General features: G+C 37.8%; 1 protein-coding gene across 2 annotated transcripts; it reads right to left on the bottom strand.

Moving 5' to 3' along the window:
* Positions 1–1996: 1996 nt before the first annotated feature.
* Positions 1997–16765, bottom strand: LOC132165919 (uncharacterized). Of its 2 annotated transcripts, none has more exons than XM_059576635.1 (8): positions 16551–16765; positions 16092–16248; positions 14381–14466; positions 5258–5370; positions 4944–5009; positions 3842–3951; positions 3662–3727; positions 1997–2709 (listed from the first exon to the last, which is right to left on the bottom strand). In XM_059576635.1, exons 1-8 carry the CDS (start codon positions 16643–16645, stop codon positions 2308–2310), a joined length of 1095 nt encoding a protein of 364 aa, XP_059432618.1. In that variant the 5' UTR covers positions 16646–16765; the 3' UTR covers positions 1997–2307. The 2 variants fall into 2 exon arrangements, with proteins under 2 accessions (XP_059432618.1, XP_059432624.1); XM_059576641.1 differs by having other exon boundaries at positions 16518–16577.
* Between the last annotated feature and the right edge of the window lie 1587 nt (positions 16766–18352).

Raw genomic sequence — 18352 nt, 5'->3', positions numbered from 1 at the left:
AATGGATATGGGATAATTATATCATAGTAAGTGTTGTTATTCTCACACCTTATTAATTCCATAAATGGCGAAGGTTCTGGAGAGAAGATGTACAACGCTCCATAGGGTTGCAACTCCTCATATTTGTTGATGCATTTTCCAGTACCGTGTATATGAGCTCTTCTTCGCTCCAACTCTTTACGCTTCCCAGTATGTCTGCAACACAATAAACAATCAAGAGAACTTGCTAGGGATGTTCTGGTAGATCCTCCTCTGACGCCTAAGTTAGCTTCTTTGATTCAAGGGTATCCTCAAAGTCGATATTTTCAGTCTAGCGTCCATACCTAATGTAAGGGATTAATTATAAGCTAGGTTGTTGTGGCCAAATATGTTATCTTAGCCGAGAATCAAGGATTTGATGTTGAGAGTGATCTTCATGTGATTGAATCTTTGACGTAATATTACCCTTATTCAAAAAGATATCACATTCATGTCTTCTGTTTCTGCCATTACTGTGTATCCCGAGGATCGGGGAATTCAAACCTGATCGTATTTGCTCATGGATTCCTTTCTAGGATAAGTAACACTAGCGCCCTTTCTAGGAGCCTGTTATCCCAAACCATTCATTCCTGAGACTGCCTTTGATCCCTGGGATACATGTGATATCGGAACCATCATGTCAACCGACCAACCATATCATTCCGAGACGTTGTGCTTTTGACACTCACGACTACTTATCCGTATGGAACAAGCCCATGGGCTTGTGTGTAACGCTCCACGTGAAAATCAATTAACTGGTAATTGACCCCATGGTACGTCTCCCAATCTTACCCCTTGCGAGACAAGACTCAGAAATCTTAACTTCTCCTAAATGAGAGAATACAGCGGAAGACTTTAACTACAGGAATAGAAATAAACATCACAAGTACAATCACGAGAGTAAAGATGAAGCATCATAATATAAATAGATCTCCAAATGTACTAGTCAAATACCGATCATCAAAATATAGGTTACAACCAAAAAGATAATTGTCTTGCAAATAGATAATAAGATCAACATCTAATCTTAAGTAATGCTCACATGATGACAATCTCAATCGTCTCTGTACAGATGGTCCATCCTGCATCCCACATGGCTTTCAGCCACATCAGGTCCATATCCTCCAAAATGACTCGAATCAGGTCCTAAGCAACCATCATGAACCAGTATGAAGGCATCTTCCTCTAAGTTAGCTAAATCGCGCAATTTATACATAATGTAGGGTGTTAGGTTGCATTTGGCCTTATTCAATGAGCAAAACATGTGTTTGTAATCTTTCCCATTCATCCATTCCTTTCCATCTATCAAAATAAAGATTCAATGTGTTTTGGGTTTTGTCATTAAATGGCCAAAGGGTGAGATTGTTAGGTTTATTTTAGATCAAAACATTTGTTTGTAATTTTTCATTCTTTTCTCAAGTGTCGAGGTGAAGATTGGATGTTTGGTAGTGCTCCCTGCCTTCTTGTCAGATGGGGCGTCAGGACAGGCTCGTGACGGGACTTCGAGAAGTGCTCTCAGCCTGTGCATTAGATGGCACGTCAGGATGGGCTCATGAAGGGACATAGTGAAGAGCTCTCGGCTTTCTCGTCAAATAGGCGTCAAGACGAGGATGTGACGCAACTGAAGAAGGAACTCCCTGGTTCCTCGTTGGATGCCTCTTTAGAACAGACTCATATCGAAGCTGAGTTGGTTTTACTCTCCACATCATGATGCGATTCATTTTTCGTTAATAAGACGTGAAAAAGGATTTTGTCTCCATTGGATGCACGTCAAGATGTGAGGTACAATTTCCGTGGTATCTTGATTTTCTTCCTTGTTTTTTCTTCACATTACTCTTGAAAAAGCATTGGATGTATTTATGGAAGTATTCTACAATGTTCTGGTACCCGGACATCACCCGGATATCCATTGGACATCACTTGGAAGATTAGGTCATTTAGAAATATAATTACCGTCACTTGGGCATCATAATGGGATACGAATACATCTCCTTTTTCAACTAAAAATAAAACATTAAACATCCATGCTTGTCCACTTGGATGATAATATGGACTTTTCCATCACTTACCATACAATTACACTTGCACTGAAGAATCCAATTTTTATAAAAAAAAAAGCTGTAATTTCAAAAGGCCACTGAAAATTTAATATTTAACAGACTGATAACTTCCTTTCCCTGCAGAAGAGATTGTAAGCAGCTTTTACCAAAATTATCATCTCTATCTTCCAACAGTAGAACAAAATCCATGATATCTATGTACATGTTGCAGAATATGCACAGGGAACCACTAGTTTTTCCCAAAGTAGGAAAACAGGGTGGGTTGTTTATCACTAGCACTCTTCAGGTTCCTCTTCTTCCTTGCTGGAGTTGAGCACAGCTTGATAGTTTCATCAGTTATTGGCTCTGAAGCAGCTTGAAACTCCCCATTGTCCCACTTCATTTGGCACTTAGCTGTACTGTCTTGAGAATCTATAATAGCAGATTTTGAGTCTTGGTCTCCTTCAGTAAAGGATAAAATTGGTGTGTTGTCCTCAGTATTAGGCTCTTTTTTCATGCTTTTTGATGGATCAGTCTTGAAAGATTTCGCACAAGAGTTTTCCGCCTCTAAGTTTGATTCTTCTTCTCTTTTAGTTCTCTTCGTTGAGAAAAACTTGGAGATTGGATTGTTCACCTCAGCCTTCAGTTGTATCTGTACAAAGATGGTACAACCACAATTAGAGGCTCCCTTCTGTCATAAATCAAGAACCAAGTGCATTCAAACAAAATAAAAAATAAAATAAAATAAATCTAACATGAAACAAGTTTCATGGTTTTTTTCAGAAAACCAAGTCAAATGGCGACAGATAAGAAAAAAAAATATAAATAAATAAAAAATAAAAATAAAAAAAGAAATAAGAGGTAAATTACACTTCACCACCTGTGTCAAATACACTACCAAACTCCAAATCTCTACTTGCCCCCTAAATCAAAGTTTTGATTTCATTTTTTTCCCCCTCAATCAAGTTCAACAGTTAATTCGGATGGAAAACGTTATGTCACATGAAATGACTAAAATGCCCAAATTTGTACTTTCCATTCAAATTATCACCTAAATTGACAAAGGGGCAAATAAAATTGAAACTTCAATTTAAGAGGAGAGTTATAGCAATTTGGAGTTTGGTTAAGTATTTGAGAATGCAGTCTTAGTTTGGGGTGATAAAGTGTGATTTACCCAAAAACAAAAAATTATATAGCTTACTAGTCGATAATTAAATAAAAAGAAAGAAAGAAAACAGACGCCAACGTTACCAATAAATTGACACCCAGTCAAAATTGGGTCTCTTATTATTAACCCTGGTCATTCAATCAGGGTTCGACTTTCCCTCTAGAAAAGTTTATGCAAGACCAAACAGGGAGAGAGAGAGGGAGAGGAGAAAACATAGCAAAAACTCTCCTTGTGTACCACTAGAATAAGAATATATAAATCGTTGCTGCTGAATGAAACACCTTATCAAATCTTCTCATGATTTGTGTACCCTGGACTGTGAACATATTTAGTGAAATAACCCTTTTACATGTCATTTTCGGACCTCTAATATTGATAATTTAATCTCCAAATGATCAAAATACATCACATTAAGGAAAAGGATGACTAGCCTCACCTCTTTAATGCACTGTGGTCCATCAAACGACGACTTACCCATTGCAGGAGTTACTGGGTACCACACCTGGAGATAGGCAAACAAGAAATGATGTTTGTAATATTTTGTACCAGGCATGCTTAAAAGTAGCAATCTGAATATAAAAAACGCTGTTACTTCTTATATTTCGAAAGCTCTTACTAAATCTGGATCTTCATATGGCTTAAGCACATTATCAAACTTGGAAGATGAAGAACCATTTAGCCATGTATCAGTTGATTCCTTATCACCCAAAATAACAGGCATCCTCTCTATAATGACAGATCAATCAAAAATTAGTATACAGCAGCTCAACTTTGGCAAAGATTGGCATCGTGCATAGATTATTTAGCAGCAGGAAAGAAAAAGCCCCATTTCAAACTCTTACAAGATAGAATGAGGAACAAGCAGATAACCAAGCTTAAAACTGTAATGATACTGTAATCTATAAACTTGAATGCCACCATTTATCAAAATTACAAAGGAAATAATCAATCACCATCAGCATTGAGCAATCAAATAGCAGGCCTGCAACATGACTCCTGTTCATTCTGTTAAAACTCCCAACAGCAGAAAAATTACTGTTTTTTCTTTATATAAATGTGGCATTCCTCTTCTGCATGTGTAATTGTGAAAACATAATAAATTCAATTAGTAATTCTTAACAGTTACGGTTACAAAGCTCCAGTTGAAAATTTCTTTCACTTTTGGCGATGTTTGCCTTTTCTGATCCTTTTTCTAAGCAGTGCTTGTCACACATAGACCAAAACGTAACATCCATAAGGGGTGAACTACAAGGACATTGACTGTCCTTTCTATATAAGATATAACTCGCCCAAAAGAAGCAGCCGGAAAATAACATATACAAAAATACATAGGAATCGAACTCCACACAGTATGCTCCAAATAGCAAGAAAGGAGAAGCATGAGAGCAATGCAACGGACTACAACTTAAAACTTAATTGTTCATCTAAGAAATATAATTTTTAGGGTTTACACAACTTCTAAACACCTTTTCCTACATTACATTAGGAAACGCAGAAAGGAACCAACACTGAGTTCTCTTTTCTTCCTTGTCAACTATTTCACACTTATTAAAAAAAAAGAAAACTGTACTACAAAGGTGCATATTCAAAAACTACTAAAATAACAAACAGGAAAATTAACCCCTTTTTTTTGTTTAGCTTGTTCATAATTGAAGTATCCACACATACAATAGAATTAGAATATTCAAGATGAGTCAATTGGAACAAGAATGACTCACCATGCAGCCATTGTAAAGCTGAAGATGAAGAAGTAGTAAGAATAGTAAAGGAGTAGATTATCTCGCCTGCGGGGAAAAAAATAAAGATTATTATCCAAACGAATGCCAGTAATTGGTACCAAATGGTAGACTTGACAATTAGAAGAGTGACAACAACAATGGACAGCATAATAGACATATTTTATTCACTGAAATTTCAATCTACACAAATAATATATCCGTTAATAGAGCTAAGCACAAATAAAAATATTAATTTAATAGTCTTCCATTAAATGCATCTCAAAGATGTGAAAGAAAAAAAAAAAGTGGTTAACCTTCTGAATTTTGCCATGAATCATAAAGAGCAGCAAACACAAGAGGCCGGCCATCTTCAAAATGGATGTAGTATGGCTGCTTTCTTGGCCCATCTTTTTTCCACTCATAGAATCTGGAGAAAGAATCAAAGTCAAGTTATATTGTGGAACCTCCGAAGCAATGTATGGATAAATTTGCAGAAAACAGAAGCAAAAGCAGAGCATTTCTAGCAAGATCACCTTATCATATCAGGAAACCCTTTCAACGAAATTAAAAGATTTTTGAACATTGTTAGAGTGTGTTTTTCTAAGTGTATTTCGTTTGCTTGTTTCTTCCAAGCTGAACTTATATAATATATATGCTCCACTTTGAGGGGGAGTGTTAGAATAGTTATTAGGGTTTGTGAGTCAATAGGTTTGAGGATTTGTTTTTTTGATAAGTGACATCTTGTTGTTGATAAGAATATTTTGGTATATTAAATACTCTTTTTCTTTATATTTTCTCTATGTGGAACACAAACCTCACAAGTACATACACAACAAATCTCTCCCTCACTTGTGAGTCTCTTTCCACATTGACCCAACTCCCTCTCGCACAAGTGTCAAAACACTCTTTTTACCGGAGTCAAACTAGACGCATCAAACCAAGACACTTAGATCAGTAGCAGTAGAAGCTAACCATAAATCTGATACCAATTGTTAGGGAGAGAAACACATAGGAAGTTAAACAAGAGTAAGTTAATATACAATTAGGACACCACTTCTAACCCAAAAGCCTAAGCTTTCATGGGCCCCTAGATTGTGCCATTAAAAATTCCTACTGCCATGATGATTGCTTGCATCTCATTCCCAACCTCAAATTCATCTCTTCCTATAAACTTAAGCTTTTAAGACAAGTGTTGATGTAACATGGTATTAAAACTAGAGGTCTTGAGTTCGAACCCTAACTCCATCAATTCACCCCCTAATTCAATTAAATATTTCACATGTTGGGCATCACCTATTAAAAGAGAGTTTGAGCCCAAACGTGAGGAGGAGTATTATAATATAAATTAAATAATTAAATTCATCTCTTCCTATAAGTTTAAGCAAAAAAATAATTCAATTGAACGAGAAAGTTGTTGAACATGTTTGAAACTACACTAAACCGGATCAAACACCACTGAACCAACTATAAAACTCATCGAACTAGTCAAGAAATGCACTATAAGTTAAAAAAAAAAAAAAAAAAAAAAAAAACTAAACCGGATGTGAAATATGATGAATTGGGTTGAGCCGATCTTAAAACGTTGAGAAATAGTCTGAACCGAAAAGAACTGGTCAAAAACAAAATGAACCGGCTGTGAACTAAACCAGAGTAGAAGCAATGCAATTAAGTAATCCTTATCCACAATAAGGATATCCTTATTCTCAAAAAGGAATGGTAGCCAAAAAGAGACCATCTTCTCCAACCACATGCCAGAAACGTGCTGGCGACGACCAGAAATCGCCGGAAACAAGCACAACCCACCGGCAACACCTTAGAACACCACACAAGTTGCTGGAGAACTCAAAATCCGCTGGAGAACTCAAAATCCGCCGAAAAAGACCACAACAGCTGCCGAAAAGAACTAAAACAACCAAAGGTTGCCAGATTTTGCTGGAAGTTTGCCGGAAACTGGCTGATGTCATCACAAACAATCAGCAACTGCCGGAGACAGCCATGAAAGCACCCACTAAGGCCCCCAACAACCAACAACGTAGAGGACCACTTAACGATAGCCAACTACCGTGAAACTGTGGTTTGGGTGTTGGGGACCTGAAAAAGATAGGTGTTTTTTTTTTTACACTGGAGTCCCATATAGGCGATGCTGCCACCAGAGGTCACTCACCAAAACCAAGTTGTAAAAGTTTAACCAAAGGAAGAAAACACAAAACTACAAACAAATCGATTAGACAAAGGATCTAAACCCTAAGTCTTTGATACCAAACATCATATATATAACTTTAGCAGAACTATTCAGAGTCACATGGAAATGAAAGATACACATTTTGTTTGCATTATCGCCTTCCAGAATATATGGTTGGTGCCAGTAAATATCTGCACAAACTGGTTTTGAAGCAATGATTTAGATAAGAAGTTATGGGACACTATTGGTTAAACATTCAATTAGTCAAATTCAAGTTGGAAATTCAACAAGGTCTAACATGCCTTCTGTTAAAATGGCACAGCTAGGTGAGTTCCTAATGTATCCGGAAGTTTAATTTGGTTACTTTGCTTCTTTGTCTATTGCAACGACTAATGTAGGCCAAGACCCAAAACTACAAAGAACACCAATGGAGACTGATCACTCCAATAAAATCATTGCTAATAAGGCATCAGTACAGATGTTGACAAGGTAATGTCAAGCAAGACCTTATGTGAAATGTTGCAATGTGCTAAAAATGTGCCAATAAAGCACCCCAAACAATTTCAAATGCTGGATGTTATTAATTAAGGGAAACTTCACAAGGCCCCCTGAACTTCCACACGATTGGAGAAGACTCCCCCAAAGTTCAAAAACACTCAATTTCACCCTTCAACTTTTAAATTAATGCAATCTACCCTCCGCCGTTAGGATTTGGCATTAAATCCAAATGGAGGCTATGAAAAATACCAAAATAAGCTCCAACTTTAAAAAACAAAAATTAAAATTTTTAATTTTGAAAGTCATTTCATCCTTTTTAACATTTGTTTAACGCCAAATCCTATCGGAGTGGGGTAGATTGCATCAAATTAGAAGTTAGCGGTGAAATTGAAAGTTTTTGATCTTTGGGGAGGTCTTCTCAAAACACGTGGGCATTCAAGGGACCTTTGTAAAGTTTCCCCTATTAATTATAAGATCCTAGCACACAAAGACAAGCTTTGGTGGATTCTGTTTCACAAAGGGATTTTTAAGGTTAGATCTTTTTACAAGATCCTAGCACACAAAGACAATCCCTCTTTTCTTTGGGAGAGTATTTGGCGAACCAAGGCTCCCTCAAAACTGGCTTTCTTTGCTTGGTCAGCGGCTTTGAAGAATATTCTTACTATGGATAATCTCAGGAAAAGACAACTTATCGTGGTCAATCAGTGTTGTCTATGCAAGTTGAATGGAGAATCTGTCAATCATCTCCTTCTCCATTGTGAGGTCTCATGTTCCTTATGGAACGCTATCTTTAGTCGCTTTGGACTTTCTTGGGTTATTCCTAATAGTGTAGAGGATTTGTTCATATGTTGGTGGTCGGGGGGTAACTCGCGGAGTGCGGTCGTTTGGAAGATGGGTCCCCTTTGCATTATGTGGTGTCTATGGAGGGAAAGAAATGATAGGAGCTTCGAGAATCTAGAGAGGACCTTAGAGGAGCTCAAGTCCGCCTTTTTTTTTTTTCCTCTTTACTTGGATAGCTGCTTATTTGGCTCTTTTAATTATTAGCTTTTTAGATTTCCTTGTTTTCTTTTAGAAAGCTAATAATTAAAAGTGCTAGCGAATTGACTGAAAAATGTGTTAGAGAAGACAATATCGAAGTCTCAAAATGCATATATCAAGGAGTATCAGATTCTAGATTCGGTTCTGATAGCTAATGAATGTATTGATAGCCGGCTTAGATCTGGTGAACCCGGTTTGTTATGTAAATTGGACTTAAAGAAGGAGTATGATCACGTGAATTGGGAGTTTTTGCTATTCATATTGCAACGAAGTGGGTTTGGGAAGAAATTGAGGAATTGGATAGCATTATGTATTTCCACAGTTCGATATTTAGTTTTGATTAATGGAGAACCCTCAGGTTTTTTTAGTAGCTCCCGGGGTATAAGACAAGGGGATCCACTATCTCCTTTTCTGTTTGTTATTGTCATGGAGGCGTTAAGTAGAATGATGGAGGCTACTGAAGCTAGTGGTCTTGTGGCTAGTTTTTCAGTGGGATCAAGGAACAATCCTGGTCTCAGTGTCTCACATTTGCTGTTTATTGATGACACATTGATTCTTTGTGGGGCCGATGAGGAACATCTCAGAAATCTGCGGTGTCTTTTTCTATGTTTTGAAGCGGTCTCAGGGCTGAAAATCAACTTGTCAAAGTCTGAGATTGTTCCAATTGGTGAGGTAGAGGATATTGATCAGCTGGCAAACATTTTTGGGTGTAGGGTGGCAAGAATACCTATGAAATATTTGGGTCTTCCTCTGGCGGCATCTTATAGGTCTACCACCATTTGGAATGTTATTATTGAGAAGATGGGAAGGAAATTGGCAGGTTGGAAGAAAATGTATCTATCAAAGGGTAGGAGGTTTACACTTATCAAAAGTACTTTATCCAACCTCCCTACGTATTTCTTGTCTTTATTTCCTATTCCTATGAGTGTGGCGAATAGATTGGAGAAGCTACAAAGAGATTTCCTATGGGGTGGTCTAAATGAGGAGCCAAGTTCCATCTAGTGAAATGGGCTCAAATTTGTTCTCCCATGCAAGATGGTGGTTTAGGAATTCGAAACTTGCGCACTTTCAATCTCGCTTTAATGGGTAAATGGTTATAGCGATATGCAACGGAAAGGGAAGCGTATTGGAGGTTGGTAGTAGAAGTTAAGTATGGGTGTATGAAAGGTGGATGGTGTACCAAGGTGGTGGAGGGCCCTTATGGAGTTGGAGTGTGGAAACATATTCGGAGAGGGTGGGAAGTTTTCTCGAAATTTATTACCTTTAGAGTAGGAGATGGCTCCCACATTAGATTTTGGTACGATATTTGGTGCGGGGATTAGTCCTTAAAGGAAGCATTTCCTACATTATTTCGAATTGCGAGTAATACGGAGGCATGGGTTAGGGATCATATGCAGCTGGTCAATGGTGTTATACAGTGGAATGTTCCTTTTTCACGGGTGGTACAGGATTGGGAGGTAGAGGTGGTTATGGCTTTTTTTGGGAAGTTATATGCTTTCCGTAATCACATGGGGGTGTCGGATTGCATGCGGTGGACTCCTTCTAAACGACATATCTTTGAGGTCAAGTCTTTTTTTCGTAAGCTTTCTTCCTTGGGGACATCCTCTTTCCCGTGGAGGAGTATATGAAAAGTAAAAGTTCCATTGAGAGTTAGTTTATTTGTGTGGACAGCGACTCTTGGAAAGATTTTGACCTTGGATAATTTGCGTAAAAGAGGTATCATTGTGGTGGGATGATGTTGTATGTGCAAGCACAGTGGCGAGTCTATAAACCATCTTCTCTTTCACTGTGAAGTGGCCCGAGCTTTATGGAGTAAAGTTTTCTCTCTTTTTGCTGTTACTTGGGTCATGACTAGAGGAGTGGCAGATTTGTTAGCTTGTTGGCGCGGTCAGCGAGGCAGTATTTCAGCTAAGGAGGTATGGTGAATTGCACCACTGTGCATCATGTGGATTATATGGCGAGAGCAGAATGGAAGATGTTTTGAAGGTCAAGAAAGGTCAATGGAAGAGCCTAAAAAGTTGTTTATTCAAACTCTGTTCCATTGGGCTGATGCTTTTAGTGTGCCTCAATTTTCTACTGTGTCTCAATTTTTATCTTTATGTTCTTCTTTCTGCCTTTAGTGGGGCCTTTCTTTATATACTTCTTGTGTACTAGGGTTGCGCCCATCTGCGCATTTCAATGAATCACTTATTATTTATCCAAAAAAGAAAGATTTCCTTGTTTTCTTTTCTCTTTCTTACTAGGCGTTCTCTTGTATACTCTCTGTGTACTAGGGTTGCGCCCTTATGCGCTTTTGGTATATACAACATTGCTTATAAAAAAATTAAAAAAAAAATCATGTGTTGATAAAGCACCATTGATATTGAAGACTAAAATTCACTTAAAAGGTGGGTATACTCCCTACATTGTTGGCTGAGGTTCAAATCCCTTGACTAACCTAGTACTTATGGACAGGTCAAGTGCTTGAGGTTTACCCTATGCTAGGACAGTATAATCCTTGTGTGGTTGGCTACCTATATGGGGTTTCTCCTAGTTATCTGAAAAAAGAAGAATAAAATTCACTTGATTGCCAAGCCTATCATTACTTGATCTCAAACAAAATCGAGATTACTTGTGTCCATAGTAGACACCATAGAGAATCTATCGATGGAATAGCAAATTGAGATGGAAAGTGATAACGACAATTGACGGTTTAAATCTAGTGACCATGTCAAAAGCCATGGTTTCATTTCATTTGCATCTTTAAGTCACTTCTATGGGCATTTTTTCATGCCACCAACTGATTAGCGGCTGCTTGTTTGATTATTGGGAGCTTTAAAGAAACATGTCGTTAGTTTAAGGTATCATTAAAAATCTCTGTGAGAACTATTTGCAACATGGTTATACAAGGTACCATTAAAAATTGGCCTTATCTAAACATACCCAAACTGTTTGGAGTCAACTTAATGCTGCTCAAGGATTATATGTTGGCATCTTCAAATTATTGCTCGCGACATTTTTTATATGAATTATAAAAAAATTAAAAATTAAAAAAAGAATCCCAACAAACCACAAATAAGGAATGGAATTTATAAATAACTCCTAATAAGTTTTGCTAGATTTTGGAGGATGAAGCATTATCAAGAAATCATTAATTAGTGCATAATTTTATTTACTTATATAACCAATTCCATGACAAGTTAGATTCCAAGCATATGAGAGTAAAAGAAAATAAGAAAATGAATACTTTTTTTTTTGTGATAAGTAATGTTTGATATATCAAAAGCGCAGAGGGGCGCAACCCTAATACACAATAAGTATACAAGAGAACGTCTTAAAAAGTGAAGAAAAGGGAGAAGAGAATAAGAAAGACAGAAAAACTAAAGAAGAAAGAAAGCCCTCCCACCCGAGACCCAACAGAGAAAGAAAACCCAACAAAAATCCCTCACGACACCATAAACCCTAAGACAATAGCCCTCCCACCCGATACCCAAAAGGAGGCTTAGCGTTGCCACCCTTGCACCTTGCCTTTCCCTCGCCGATTGGAAGTAATATCATCGCCATAGTAAACTAAGCTCTTCAAGTTGAGCAGATACCTAGGGCCTTTATACTTCGCCCGAGCGACTTTTACTTCCTTATGAAAATCCTCTTCAATGGCATCCAACAGCACCAAGGCCAGATCCTCCTCTTCGTCATAATCCCAGTCGAGGGGGTCGGGAAAATAATCCCACTCTTCCATCTCCTAAGATGGATGGTATACATCCAGAGGGACAGGAAAATCACCTTCTCCACCATCCCCACCACCCCAAAGCTCCCCACCCTTATCCCACACAACAATCTCCCCAAACTAACCATATCCTACTGGGCAGTTTTGGGGTTTCGGCAAATCAAGCGGCACCTTAGACGAGCTAGGCTACGAACTTGAATTAAGAAAACCCCGCTGTAAAAGGCTAGGCTTCGAAGCAGGAACAGCCCCAAGAGAAGACACCGATTCAACCTTCGAATACACTATGCTCTTAGCAGCCTCCGATGGTAACTGATTAACAAACCCAACAAAGAATTGAAACTGCACCGGACGGTCAGTGAGAGCCTCCACCGCCTCCAGAATTAAGGAATCTATCACCGGTTTGCCTCTTGCTTCCATAGCTCTCCGGTAGTATTTCAGAATCTGCTTTTGCATCGGAGACCGGAGCCTCCCCCCGATATCACCGGACGCGACTGGAACAACACCAGCCTGCTTGTGAACTGTAGGTCTAGAATTTACAGCAGATTTACCCCACTTCACAAAAACCTGCCTTGAGGAAGGCGTAGAAGGAGGAAGAGCCGAGGCAAAAGAAGAAAAAAGCACCCGGTCAGTCCCCTTGGCCTTCGGAGGCTCCAAATTCGACACAAGAGGCGGATCAGGGTCCAAAACTTGACCAGATACGTGATCTGAGCCCATAACTGATCCGGGTTCCCAAACAGGTTCAAGATCCAAATTCGAACCAGGAAACGGAGCAAAAACTGACCCGGGAAAAAGACCATAGAAGAGGTCAAAACAAATCTCGGTGAGAACTATTACAATAACTGGCCCAAGAGTAACTATAAAGTAACAAAACCCATTCAAAATTATTTATATATGGAAAGAATCAAATAGATACATAGGGATATGGAAACAAATTATGGCTTCTCTCAATTTCTATAGCAAAATAAGAATCACATTGTGGTGAATCATCCATGCATCAATCATTAAGCTGAGACAAGTTAACTGAACAATATATGGATGACAACATGTTTTACTGATTAGATAGTTTCACGATCCCTTTTTTCTTCTAAATTATGGATTGATACTGGTAAGGAAATTATATCCAAGGGTAATATCTCTAGAATTTTCACAAGCAATTTTTAGTCTTTCCTTGAATACTACGTGATTATAAATAATTTGGTAAATTAAACCGGTTAAGGACTAAGCCAACTTTTAGCCTTGAACATGAAATTTCAATTAATTTATGGCATATCTATGAATTTAATTATTCTTTAAAGATTTTTAAGACCATATCCAAATTCTAGCAATCAGTTTCCAATTTAAGACTCTTCACCTATTTTAGTTCAAGCAAATCAGCAGGAGGTGGCTTTCTCAACCACCTTTTGACACCAAACAACACTGGAATCACAATTAGGAATAAAATGACTCCTACAAAGAAATTAAAATAAATGAGTTCGAAGAATATGAGAAAATGAATTAATCACAAGGAAAATCAAATTAAGTCAATAGAAGCTCAAGCAAACTAATATGTGATCAAGGGGGGGAAATGTTGTGAGACAATCCAAACATACAACACTTTTTGAACTAAGGATAAAAATATTCTTATGATGGAAAATTTATATTAGTGAGCCCATTAAATTTCCATAAAGGAAGATAATCCAGCCATTGCTTTAGTTAATTGTAATACCTAGGACAGACAGTAACACAGCGGGTGTCCTAAGGCTTGTTAGCCCCTCAAACCAAAGCAAAGTTTTCAAGCCAAGTTCCCAACCAATGCTAGGTTAGAGTGTTAGAAACTTAGAATTGATAGGATACTCCTCAATAAACCACACTTTTTTTCCAACTAAAATACATAACTGTTTCTCATTTACAACTCCTAGTTTTAAATATTAATTGTAAATAATCAAAACATGACATGTAAATATATTGCCAGAAAATTATTCCTAGATTACAATAATAAAGAAACAGGTGCTATATTTTGAGAAAAGAGTATACCCTTCTACTGCCACAAGGCACCGACTTTTAGGGACTAAACGACGGAAAGAAGCCTTTTCACATATGGACTCAGATCGGGCATTAAACTGCAATGCAAAAAGCACAAAATTATAAGAATGCTTTGAACAGAAGTACTAAGATGTTTAAGTCAACTCAACGTACAACCAATTTTAAATAAAAAATTTAAAGGGATGCATATCTACCATGTAAGTTATATGAGAATAAATATTTACCACATAAATAACATTACCAAGTAGATAATATGATTTACAACCATTATTTGAGCTCAAGTGATACAACTAAAAGCAATAAACATCAATCAAAAGTTCATGGGCTCAGTCAATCTTGACCCCTGGAATTAATGTTAAAACACACACGTGGGAACAAATTACATATTCAAGAACATGCGAGGAAGTTTGATTAAAGAGGTGGAGTATTATAAAAACAAAATACCTACATAATTTCCAGAGCAATGATGAGATAACTGGCAGGCTTCAAAGGTGACATTTCAGTCTCATAGCTAAATTGATCACAAGAAGACAGGTTAAACTTATTTCATGAAATGTTATCTTGCAGCTCCAAGAAGTAACATGATGAAATTGTAGCTGGGACAGTGTAGTTGACTCAAACAAAATCAAGTCCAAGGAAATGAACAAGTGAGCAACGGCACATCCATAAAAAATTAAATTAATCCAAACCAAGCACATTTTATTTCGAGAAGTACAAGGACTACAAATGAAGATAACAGTTAGAATTTGCCCCGATAAGTAACAAGTGTGAGATGTTACACTAACTTACATGGAAAGATCAAATTTATGTTGAAATGCTTGTCCTCTCCTTCCCGTCTCAGTCTCGCTAAATACAAAACCGTGAAGAATGAGGTAAAGGCATCCACGGGTCAAATCTATATACAGCAGAGGCTCTAATGTCTCTCTTATGCCTCAACTCAATCTTATTTATCTCATAACTTTATCTTCCTCTTGTATTTTTAGGAGCATATGCTTTTATGAGCATGCTAGCAATCATTCATCTTAAATCACATATATCAACTATCTTGGATGACTTTCTCCCTTATTTTCCATCTAAAAGTGCAACTTCTAGCTCCTCAACAATGCATCAATTTCTTATTCAACCTATTCTCATCCCTTAAACGTATATTATATAAGGTGCATAAGGAAAATCTTGTAAAACCCTAATCATTTTGAAGTTCATTGGAGTTCTGCCAATCATGCCAGACTCTTCATAACAACAATACCGCCAAGGTTCACCTACAACATCCAAAAGGACCTTACACCTTGCCAAGAAAATTTCAAACTTCAAGTAACCCTAAAAGGGGATGACTAACCCCACGAAGTAGCATCTTATAATGCCCACTATTTTGTCACAAATAGACAACTTTCTACTTAAGATTGCATGTGATTCCCGTTAACGATTTTGAATGCATGTGCAAAATTTACCAACTGCGGTCTATAAAAAGAACTAGGGGTAAGTTTCAAATTCACTTATAAAGCGGTTCATCTTTTGTAACATCTTTTGTAACACAATTACAGAAATTTCTTGACGGTCCAGCACCAAATCTAAGAGGCATAAACATGCCTCATTAATACGGTAAATATGTGTAAAGCAACAAGTAGTATATAGCGAAATAAAGTCCTTTTTTTTTTTTTTTTTTTGCAAATTCAACTTCCATAAAAAGCTCTAGTATAATTACCATCTTGTAGTGATCCGGCCTCTCGGTTTTCTTCGTGAAACTGGGAATCAGTCCCCATTTCATGCAATGAAGAGCAACACCATCACCATCAGATCCGTCTTCTCTACAAACAACCGGCAGATTATGTCCCGGTGAAACATTGTGCGATGGACGGTACCTAAGTATTCAACTTAAATTTCAATCAACATGAACAAGCAGTTAAATAAACAACAAAGCCAAATAGTTGTTTGGTTGCGTAAGAAAATGCAAGAAAATAGAGTAAATTTCCACAAATTCAGAACCGATATTTCAAAAATTGAAAAAACATACAGTTAAAACGGTTCCTAAAGAACAGTTTAGTCTCACTTCAGGTGATTGCAAATTTTTCTTTTTTTTTTCTTTTTTTTTTCTTTTTTGCGATCATGCGATCAAAAAGAAAATGTGTACCGATGGAGAGAGAGATAGAGAGGTGGGGTTTACCGGTCCGTGTGAACAACACGGACGGGGCGATTGTTACGGTGGCAAGCCCTAGGAATGTCCTCAGCTCTGAGCGTGCAACGAGCCCTCCCACACATCTCTTTCGCTTCGGTTCGATTGTGACATTGTGTGCTATGAATCTGATTTCGCCGGCTAAATAAGAGCGGGAAAGGAGTGTGGGAGTTCGGGCTTAATTGTTCTGGTGCGACACCAAATGTTGTAGACAAACACTTGTGCACCGTTGGATTGCAACTGTCTTCAGATTGTTCAGATTGCATAAATTCTGGACACGCTACCCCACAAAAAAAAAAAATTGTCAAATACCAAATACCCCTGAGATTTGGTAACTTTATTTTTACCCCCTAAGGTTTCATTTTTATCATAGGATCTCCTAGGGTTTTGATAAAGGACCAAGTTAGTCCATCCGTTAGTTGACCATTAGTTGACCGTTAGAACTGACACGTGGACCAATCAGATGATGACACGTGGCACATATTTAATTTTTTTTTAAATTAAAAAAAATGTATTTAAAAAAAAATTAATAATAAAATAAAATTGGGGGTGGCCCATCTGGCCGGATGGGGGTGGCCGAGATTGCTTCAGCCACCCCCAAGGCTTCATGGGGGTGGTCGAGCCACCCCTAGCTTTTACAGGGGGTGGTGATGTAGGACGATAATAATCAATTGAATTATTATAAAATCAGAGAATTCTCTCTCAAATACTCTGCGGAGTTTTATCCTTCTTTTAGCCTGCGGGCTTGTTTTTATCTTTTTGGGTAGAAGACGAAGACGCTTCTCCTTGCAGAATCAAAGACGCTACTCTTTGATTAGTTACCTTAGTCTTCCGCTACGTCAGTTGGTATCTGATGTAGGACGATATTTATCTTTATTTTCGGTAAAAACGAAAATAAAGAAAATATCAAAAATAATATTGGAGCAGCGCCGCTTGATTAGAATTTTAGCTATTCTCAAACAATGGAAGTACAAAAGAAAAGATTGCCACGATTCCCATTGATTGTCAATTTTATATTAGGATTTTATTTTATTTTATTAGGACTTTATTTCCTTTCCTTATTAGGATTAGGTTTACTACTACTATAGGATTATGTTTACTTTCCTACTAGGATTATATTTACTTTCTCTACTAGGATTAGATTTACTTTCTCTACTAGAAGTAGGTTTACTTTCTCTACAAGTATTTCTCTTCTATAAATAGGCTTGCCTATTATGTAAAACTCAATCAATTGAATTATTATAAAATCAGAGAATTCTCTCTCAAATACTCTGCGGAGTTTTATCCTTCTTTTAGCCTGCGGGCTTGTTTTTATCTTTTTGGATAGAAGACGAAGACGCTTCTCTTCGCAGAATCAAAGACGCTGCTCTTTGATTAGTTACCTTAGTCTTCCGCTACGTCAGTTGGTATCAGAGTAGGCTTTATCCTGATCATGGCCAATCAGCGCAACGGTGACAAACTTCTCCAACAACGCCGCTTGTAGGGGAGGGGCTCTTTCGAAAGCCAAATTCATGGGGTATCCGAGCCGGCATTATCCGGATTCGATGGCCAACTTATACTACAACAACAACTTCTATAACGACGCCGTTCGTGAGAGGGATGTTGTTTCAAGATCCGACTACCAGCGATACATCAAGCGATCAGAGGCTCCTTGGAGAACCGAATTCCAAGAGCTCAAGCAGACAGCGCAGATGATGCAACAGGAGGTGCGCCAATTGTGGGAGTCGTTTGAACGCAAGCAGATGCGTGCCCATTGGAATCATAGAGACACTCGGGAGTACCGGATGAATAAC

This window comes from Corylus avellana, chromosome ca1, assembly GCF_901000735.1.
Source record: "Corylus avellana chromosome ca1, CavTom2PMs-1.0".
In the NCBI taxonomy this organism is placed as follows: domain Eukaryota; kingdom Viridiplantae; phylum Streptophyta; class Magnoliopsida; order Fagales; family Betulaceae; genus Corylus; species Corylus avellana.
Note: the sequence above shows the minus strand (reverse complement) of the source record. Positions and strands in the feature narration are given on the sequence as shown.

Coding starts and splice junctions, on each gene's coding strand:
- LOC132165919 (XM_059576635.1), bottom strand. CDS start 16,645: ATGTGTGGGAGGGCTCGTTGCACGCTCAGAGCTGAGGACATTCCTAGG. Junction 14,467..16,091: donor GGCCGGATCACTACAAGATG/GTAATTATACTA, acceptor TTTGCATTGCAG/TTTAATGCCCGATCTGAGTC. Junction 5,010..5,257: donor TTCATGGCAAAATTCAGAAG/GTTAACCACTTT, acceptor TTTTCCCCGCAG/GCGAGATAATCTACTCCTTT.